We start from the raw sequence: 8,948 nt of genomic DNA, 5'->3' as shown, positions 1-8,948 counted from the left end.
ATCTGAGAGTGGAAGACTCCTCTCTCGTCTCTAACATCTTTGTGAACAGTCCCATCACAAGTCAGACTGTTGAATAAACTTCATTCGAAAGTACTTTACTTTGTCTACAGATTTTTTTCCTTATGCAGGAGGTAATCTGTGACAAAATAGCCACAGAGTAGTGTTTATTAACCTGATTTTCAATATGCTGGTCTGTATGTCAGTTTGTGTTTTCAATGCTGATGCAATTCGCACAGGACTTGCACAATATAGTATGTCAACAATGACCGAGTTTAACCGAAGAACAGACCAAAGTTGTCCCATGCAATCAGCTGGCAAACAGCCAAAAGGACCAACAGCACAGACAACCGGTAAATATCATTGTATTCAACATTCTGACCTGTAGAGACAATTGCATCTTTTTTTACAGCGACTTCTTTCAGACTGATTTCTGTGGAATAACCATGGTAACAGTCTCTGATATTTGGACATAGACACGCTGTCCTATAGTTGCCTAGGTTATGTTTCAGTAGCATTACTGCCTGTATGTGTAAGTAGTAGGGGGTGCGCGCTCGCGGTTATGTGGGTTGTTGTGCCTGAAATGCCAGGGCTGAATATCTGCCCCAGTCCGCCCCTGAAGAGGGGTGTGCCCTCACTGACTGTAGTTCGGCAACCTGTGTTAGACACTAATCCTCCAAGCACTCTGATCTCATGACTTACTTACTTCCTGGTCGTCTTTTTCCTTCTGTGAAGTGCCTGTGTTATCGAACCTGCTACTATGGTTATTCTAAAAGGAATACCGTCCATTCTGTCGCCAGAGTTGCTGTATGCCCTGGCCAAGATGGGCCACGGAGACGAACTGGGTAAATAAATCAGTTTAGCTACGCTCGTAAGAGCGAACATGGAACTTGCTGGTTCAGTGAAGGTCTGTGAACGTTTCCAGGTACAGCAACAAGTTCTAAGACAATGACCACACATACCCGCGCAAAAGGTCTGAAAACGGACACATGTATACAATAAACCCTTTTTCCATAACGTTATCGAGACAATTAAGAAGGAATCTCGACGTAACTTGTAAGGACGTTAGAAGCAAAATTATGTTTTCATCAAAATATGAATTATTGTGAACTGTGACAATGTCGTAATAAAGACATTTGAATATGTCGCAAGAGGATAATTTGCCATTGTTAAACTCGCCCGATCACTTTCCGTCAATGCATGTCGATTTAACTCGTTGGCCATATGCCTTACCCCTTGTGCCTTATTGCTTAATCATTGCAGTCAAACGAGTTAAATCGACATCCATAAGGAAGACATTACAGTTTTCGTTTATCCCCCATCCAATCAATCTGGCAACAAATGTGTCAACTCATCTCTCAACTCAAACTCCTGGTTACAGATTGAAGTCTCAAACAAGGACAATAAAGAGATACATTGATATATTTGAATTCATTGTCTCGTTACAGTTCTGGCTGATACAAACTTCCCTACCTCCTCCACCTGCACCTGCGGTCCCATTGAGATCCGAGCTGATGGTAGGTGTATAGTTAACCTTTACTTAACCAGGGGAACAGAAAAAACACTCTGGATACTTATGCTGTGTAGTACCGGTATGTAGTATACTTATATTTTTTTTCCCCTGGCAAAAATGAAAACACGATGTATGTAAAATGTTGTTTGCTATAGCATGGAAAATAATAATTAAATAATTGTTTGTTTCCAACATTAGGGCTGTTTTCCTAAATACGTTAAATCTGCTTTGTGTTTTGTTTCCTTGCCAGTGTTGCCACGATACTAACTAGTGTCACGATACTGGCCCTAATTAAAGTGTGTGTTGTATTGTATCATATGGTCAGTCTCTGTGATTTTCCTGCAGGTCTAGGGGCTGCTGAGCTTTTGGAGGCCATTTTGAAGCTATTGCCCCTGGATACCTACGTCCCCAGCCCGGTAGGTCCCCAGCAACTGGAAATGTCAATATGTCACATCTGGAGAGCTAGCTGGACAGTGACCAATTGTTTTGTGTGCATGTGCTTGTGTAGGCTGCCGTGATGGAGTTGGTGGACAGTGACAAAGAAAGGGGATTAGCCACTCCTGTATGGGATATCTTCAGACAGAAGCTGGCACATGCTGGGGTACAGGTGAGTGGAGAGGGGTGAACGCGTGCACACACACATATATTTATATGTTGAGGAAAGTTATGGTGTGTTCTGTGTCCAGGCTCCTCTAGAGAAGGTGGAGAGATTTGCATTCTATGAACGAGCCATGAAAGCCTTTGCTGTTGTAGCAACTGGGTGAGATACAGGTTTTTCTCTCTTTGTGTGTGCGTGTCCGTGTGCGTGTGTGTATCAGTGTAGATAAATGGGGTGACAGGTAACCTAGCGGTTAACAGCGTTGGGCCAGTGACCGAACGGTCTCTGGTTCGAATCCCCCAGCTGGCAAGGTGGAGAAATCGGCCATTCTGCCCTTGAGCAAGGCAGTTAACACCCAACAACTGCTCCCAAGCCGCCGATGACGACAATTAAGCCAGCCCCCTGCACCTGTCTGATTCGGAGGGGTTGGGTTAAATGGTGGAAGACACATTTCGGTTGAATTCATTCAGATGTGCAACTGACTAGGTATCTCTCTGGTTTTGTGTGTGTGTGTTTACTGTGTCCCTCTCTCTCTATAAACAGGGAGACAGCGCTCTATGGGTGCCTGATACTGAAGAAGGGAGTCATCCCGGGTGAACTACTAGATTGACACACAACAATGAATGTTATCGACGGGGCACAACCAAATGTTGCATTACCTAACAAATTACCTAAGAATTTGAGTTTGCATGTTTCTGAGAAACATCTAGATTTTCTTAAAAAATATATATTATTTTAATGTTGATGTCAAGATCCATCTGAAATCTAAAATGCAATGTATCAACTGTAAATAAACATATAGTGATTTTTGTATTCGTATTCCATGTGAATGATTGTTAAGTAGATGTAAGACAGACATTACAGTAGAAGTTACAAGTGTCTTTAATGTCTTAGAAGATTGACTTATACAGTACTGGTTACTAAACATATAATAAACGGTTAGATCCATACAGTGTTAGTTTATAGACTTCTATAGAGTCTTTAACCTATTGCTGTATGTACAGCTTTTAACCAAACAATTCATTTTGAAATTGTCAACAAAAATTCTCAAAACCATATTACCATCAGTGAAATAAATTATTTCATTATTAGCATAATTATTTTTCTCATCATAACCAGTATTTGATTGGATGCAGTAGAGCTGTAGCTGACTGTAGCGCTGACAGTCAGTTAGGGGGCAGATATCATGGGTCTTAGGTGTTTAATTAATGATGATGGAGGTAATCCAGGTCCTCCTCTGGTTCTCTGTACATCCGCTGAGAGGGCCGATCGGCAGACTGCTGCCTGTCCTGGCCACTCTCATTCACCTGAACAGGTACAGGCCAGTCACCATGGTAGAGGTCATCCCTGTCTTCCTCTGGCTCACTATGACCCTTGACCTCTGCCCCTACAGCAGAGAGCTCCCCCTGGTGAGGCACGTCCACTTGGTACAGCCCGTCTCCCCTCTTCATCTCTGGATGGTAGAGTTCGTCCCAGTCCTGTTCAGGGTGCCGTGGATCCACCTGGCCTGAGAAGAGATGAGAGATGTTATCTAGATCTATCCCAGCCTCCTGGTAGTACTTGGTGTCATCCTCCTCTAGGGGCTCTGTCTGGATGGCCATCCCAACGAAGGTGTCCTCTGGCTGAGATCGGGCTCTGGCCAGGTCAGCATCATGTGTCTGCTCCATGGATGGGTGGTATAGATGGTCCATGTCCTCCTCGGTTGTGGAGTATCTGCCTTGGACTACCTCTTTTTCTACCTTCTTTCTCTTCCCACCTCCCCCTCTCATGTTCTTCCAGATGGGCATGACAGGGTGGATGTCATTGTTAGTGATGCCCATGTCTTCGGGAGCCTCCACCTGCTTCAGCCCCAGATCAAACATCACCTCCTTTTCAGACCTAAAGAGGGAGTGTGAACAGTGAAGCATTATTACTGGGTGGAGGGAGGGAAACGCAGGCCGGGATTCAATCTGTTTAATGCTGTGGACGATGTTACTGCGTTTGTGGAAATCACATTCAAGGTAAACGGCGCGTTGTCGAAAAAAATGTGCGATTGGATTGCATCCCGGCTTTAGGCTGATACACATTTTCTGCACAGGTCTGAATATTTTATTATATATGAACCGAAAGATAACAGAACAGAGAGGACTCACATCAGAGTCTCCTGGACTGCAGACTCAGCCACTTTATCCTGCAAGAGAGAGAACAGAAGACTGGTGCATAGGAGAATAACAGTACCTAGTACACTGAAGGGAGGCGAGTACATAAATTGAAGTAAAGTTATATTTATGCAGTCTACGGTACGTACCCAGGACCTGTATGGCTTGGCTGAGTTGCCATAAACCAGTAGAGAGATGCAGATCAACACAGAAATTCTGAGAGGAAGAGAGACATGATGATCAACTGACTATTGATGATGATTATTAACCTGATTAACTGACAACTGATTCACTGTGTTCTGTACTATATGGCAGTGGTTTTCCTCTGAAAGTACAGGAAGAGGTTCTTACCTGAACATGATGTCTCTGTGAAGTGTTCTTCCTGTGTGTTTCTCAGCTGATATTATAGTCTGGGTGATACACACACCTGTCCTGACACACAATAGATCAAAGGTTGTATAATAAACTCTGATTTCGACCTTTGAACTCACCCAGTTATTCAGTATTATTAGTCATGTTGGCTGTCATGTTGGGGCGGCAGGGTAGCCTAGTGGTTAAACTATTGGACTAGTAACCTGAAAGGTTGCAAGTTCAAATCCCCGAGCTGACAAGGTACAAATCTGAACAGGCACTTAACCCACTGTTCCTAGGCTGTCATTGGAAATAAGAATTTGTTCTTAACTGACTTGCCTAGTTAAATAAAGGTCAAAATAAAGAATGTTTGGGTTGTTTGGCTATGACATTTGAATAGGCTGTTTAGTTTAGTGTATACACCATGAGAAGTCGTCATGTGGAACAGGAAGTCAGAAGCGACATTTTAACCTCGCCATCACCACTGCTACACACTACAGAGGCTCTAACTGTTCTTAATCTGTGATGGATTTAAATGATAACGCACAGGGACAAAATAGTTACACATTTACGTGTGGAATGGATTTTAATTCTGGAAATATGAAGTAATTTATACAAGTCTGACATACTGCTGCTGAAGTTGAATTTAATATTGATATTATTGATATTATTGTTTCTGTCTGACACACTGGGGCCAGCAAGCCTAGCCCAGATTCTGTATGTCAGTATAACAACACATTGAGATGAATCATTAACCATCTACTATGCTATCTGATGTTACCATGGTCTAATATTCTAACAGCCTTCACCACTGTGTAACTGGAGCTAATTACACACACACACACACACAAACATACACATTCAAATTTCAACCCCCCCTAAGCACACCCACCAGCCAGGTCTCATAGACTTGATGTAAAAATGTAAGTCCGGGACACTCAAATGTGTATGATACAGTTGAAGTCGGAAGTTTACATACACCTTAGCCAAAAACATTCAAACTCCGTTTTTTACAATTCCTGACATTTAATTCATTTAATCTAACGCACAGCAAGCGGTACTGGAGCGCCAAGTCTAGGTCCAAGAGGCCTCTAAACAGCTTCTACCCTCAAGCTGTAAGACTCCTGAACATCTAATCAAATGGCTACCCGGACTATTTGCATTGCCCCCCCTCTTTTACACAGCTGCTACTCTCTGTTGTTGTCATATATGCATAGCCATTTTAATAACTCTACCTACATGTAAACTACCGGTCAAAAGTTTTAGAACTCCTACTCATTCAAAGGTTTTTATTTAGACTATTTTCTACATTGTAGCATAATAATGAAGAGATCAACACTATGAAATAACACATATGGAATCATGTCGTAACCAAAAAAGTGTGAAACAAATCAAAATATATTATATATTTGAGATTCTTCAAATAGCCACCCTTTGCCTTGATGGAAGCTTTATACGCTCTAGACATTCTCTCAACCAGCTTCATGAGGTAGTCACTTGGAATGCATTTCAATCAACAGGTGTGCCTTGTTAAAAGTTCATTTGTGGAATTTCTTTCCTTCTTATGTAATGAGACCAAGGTGCAGCGTGGTAAGTGTTCATGATTCTTTAATTACTCAGAACACCAAACAAAAACAACAAAAGAATAACGAACATCAAGTTTTACAGGCTTCAGAGAGCTAAGAAAAAACAAGATCCCACAAACACCCAAAAGGAGAATGACAACTTATATGTGATCCCCAATCAGAGACAATGATAAACAGCTGCCTCTGATTGGGAACCACACTCTGCAAAAAAACGAAGAAAAATAGAAATAAAGAAACTAGAATGCCCACCCTAGTCACACCCTGGCGTAACCAAGATAGAGAATAAAAGCCTCTCTATGGCAAGGGCGTGACATCTTAATGCATTTGAGTCAATCATTTGTGTTGTGACAAGTTTTTTTATTTATTTATTTATTTATTTTCCACCTTTATTTAACCAGGTAATAATAATATATGCCATTTAGCAGACGCTTTTATCCAAAGCGACTTACAGTCATGTGTGCATACATTCTACGTATGGGTGGTCCCGGGAATCGAACCCACTACCCTGGCGTTACAAGCGCCATGCTCTACCAACTGAGCTACAGAAGGACCACAGGCTAGTTGAGAACAAGTTCTCATTTGCAACTGCGACCTGGCCAAGATAAAGCATAGCAGTGTGAACAGACAACACAGAGTTACACATGGAGTAAACAATTAACAAGTCAATAACACAGTAGAAAAAATGGGCAGTCTATATACAATGTGTGCAAAAGGCATGAGGAGGTAGGCGAATAATACAATTTTGCAGATTAACACTGGAGTGTTAGGGGATATACAGAAGATAGCCCTATTCGGTAAAATACCAAATCCATATTATGGCAAGAACAGCTCAGATTAGCAAAGAGAAATGACAGTCCATCATTACTTTAAGACATGAAGATCAGTCAACACGGAAATTTTCAAGGACTTTGAAAGTTTCTTTAAGTCCAGTCGCAAAAATGGCTCACATCAACACCATTATCCCAGAAATCCTAGACCCACCCCAATTTGCATACCGCCCAAACAGATCCACAGATGATGCAATCTCTATTGCACTCCACACTGCCCTTTCCCACCTGGACAAAAGGAACACTTATGTGAGAATGCTATTCTTTGACTTCAGCTCAGCGTTCAACACCATAGTACCCTCAAAGCTCATCAATAAGCTAAGGATCCTGGGACTAAACACCTCCCTCTGCAACTGGATCCTGGACTTCCTGACAGGCCACCCCCAGGCGTTGAGAGTAGGTAGCAACACATCTGCCATGCTGATCCTCAACACTGGAGCTCCCCAGGGGTGCGTGCTCAGTCTCCTCCTGTACTCCCATCATTAAGTTTGCAGACGACACAACAGTGGTAGGCCTGATCACCGACGAGACAGCCAATAGGGAGGAGGTCAGAGACCTGGCCGGGTGGTGCCAGAATAACAACAGCTCCCTCAACATAACCAAGACTAAGGAGATGATTGTGGACTACAGGAAAAGGAGGACCGAGCATGTCCCCATTCTCATCGACTGGGCTGTAGTGGAGCAGGTTGAGAGCGTCATGTTCCTTGGTGTCCACATCAACAACAAACTAGAATGGTCCAAACACACCAAGACAATCGTGAACAGGGCATGACAAAGCCTATTCCCCCTCAGGAAACTAAAAAGATTTGGCATGGGTCATGAGATCCTCAAAAGGTTCAACAGATGCATCATTGAGAGCATCCTGACTGGTTGCTTCACTGCCTCTGACCACAAGGCACTTCAGTGGGTAGTGCGTACGGCCCAGTACATCACTGGGGCTAAGCTGCCTGCCATCCAGGACCTCTACACCAGGCGGTGTCAGAGGAAGGCCCTAAAAATTGTCAAAGACCCCAGCCACCCCAGTCATAGACTGTTCTCTCTACTACCGCATGGCAAGCAGGACCGGAGTGCCAAGTCTCGGACAAATGGTTTCTCAACAGTTTTTACCCCCAAGCCATAGGACTCAGGTACAAGTAATCAAATGACTACCCGGACTATTTGCATTGTGTGCCTCCCCAACCCCTCTTTTTACACTGCTGCTACTCTCTGTTTATCATATATGCATAGTCACTTTAACTAAACATTCATGTACATACTACCTCAACTGGGCCGAACAACCAGTGCTCCCCCACATTGACTAACCGGGCTATCTGCATTGTGTCCCGCCACCTGCCACCCGCCAACCCCCTCTTTTACGCTACTGCTACTCTCTGTTCGTCATATATGCATAGTCACTTTAACCATATCTACATGTACATACTACCTCAATCAGCCTGACTAACCATTGTCTGTATGTAGCCTCGCTACTTTTGTAGCCTCGCTACTGTATATAGCTGTATATAGTCTTTTTACTGTTGTTTTATTTCTGTACTTACCTATTGTTCACCTAATACATTTTTTGCACTATTGGTTAGAACCTGTTGTAATAATAATAATATAATATATGCCATTTAGCAGATGCTTTTATCCAAAGCGACTTACAGTCATGTGTGCATACATTCTACGTATGGGTGGTCCCGGGGATCGAACCCACTACCCTGGCGTTACAAGCGCCATGCTCTACCAACTGAGCTACAGACAATTCAACTTTTATTTGTTTTGATTTGAAAAACCATCAAGCGCTATGATGAAACTGGCTCTCATGAGGATCGCCACAGGAATGGAAGACCCAGAGTTACCTCTGCTGCAGAGGATAAGTTCATTCGAGTTACCAGACCTTCATGGTTGATTTGCTGCAGAGAAACCACTACTAAAGGACAACAATAATAAGAAGAGACT

General features: G+C 42.9%; 2 protein-coding genes across 2 annotated transcripts; one reads left to right on the top strand and one right to left on the bottom strand.

The window, feature by feature from the left end:
• The first annotated feature begins 656 nt into the window (after positions 1-656).
• fuom (fucose mutarotase) lies at positions 657-2,919 on the top strand. The gene is made up of 6 exons (XM_035753842.2): positions 657-842; positions 1,446-1,514; positions 1,856-1,926; positions 2,019-2,117; positions 2,197-2,270; positions 2,652-2,919. Exons 1-6 carry the CDS (start codon positions 758-760, stop codon positions 2,716-2,718), a joined length of 465 nt encoding a protein of 154 aa, XP_035609735.1. The 5' UTR covers positions 657-757; the 3' UTR covers positions 2,719-2,919.
• Positions 2,920-2,972: 53 nt separating this feature from the next.
• si:ch211-217g15.3 (uncharacterized protein LOC368914 homolog) lies at positions 2,973-4,677 on the bottom strand. The gene is made up of 4 exons (XM_035753841.2): positions 4,598-4,677; positions 4,396-4,462; positions 4,241-4,278; positions 2,973-3,986 (listed from the first exon to the last, which is right to left on the bottom strand). The coding sequence occupies exons 1-4, from the start codon at positions 4,603-4,605 to the stop codon at positions 3,314-3,316; spliced, it is 786 nt and encodes a 261-aa protein (XP_035609734.1). The 5' UTR covers positions 4,606-4,677; the 3' UTR covers positions 2,973-3,313.
• Between the last annotated feature and the right edge of the window lie 4,271 nt (positions 4,678-8,948).

This window comes from Oncorhynchus keta, chromosome 36 (genome assembly GCF_023373465.1).
Source record: "Oncorhynchus keta strain PuntledgeMale-10-30-2019 chromosome 36, Oket_V2, whole genome shotgun sequence".
Lineage (NCBI taxonomy): Eukaryota > Metazoa > Chordata > Actinopteri > Salmoniformes > Salmonidae > Oncorhynchus > Oncorhynchus keta.
This window is presented reverse-complemented; position numbering and strand designations above follow the sequence as displayed.

Bases quoted from the DNA above. Each gene is read 5' to 3' on its own strand.
- fuom (XM_035753842.2), top strand. From the start codon at position 758: ATGGTTATTCTAAAAGGAATACCGTCCATTCTGTCGCCAGAGTTGCTG. The intron at 1,515-1,855 runs GTAGGTGTATAG...ATTTTCCTGCAG, and splicing joins CATTGAGATCCGAGCTGATG to GTCTAGGGGCTGCTGAGCTT. The intron at 1,927-2,018 runs GTAGGTCCCCAG...GTGCTTGTGTAG, and splicing joins ATACCTACGTCCCCAGCCCG to GCTGCCGTGATGGAGTTGGT.
- si:ch211-217g15.3 (XM_035753841.2), bottom strand. The intron at 4,279-4,395 runs GTACGTACCGTA...TCTCTCTTGCAG, and splicing joins CCAAGCCATACAGGTCCTGG to GATAAAGTGGCTGAGTCTGC. The intron at 3,987-4,240 runs GTGAGTCCTCTC...CTCCCTCTTTAG, and splicing joins GCAGTCCAGGAGACTCTGAT to GTCTGAAAAGGAGGTGATGT.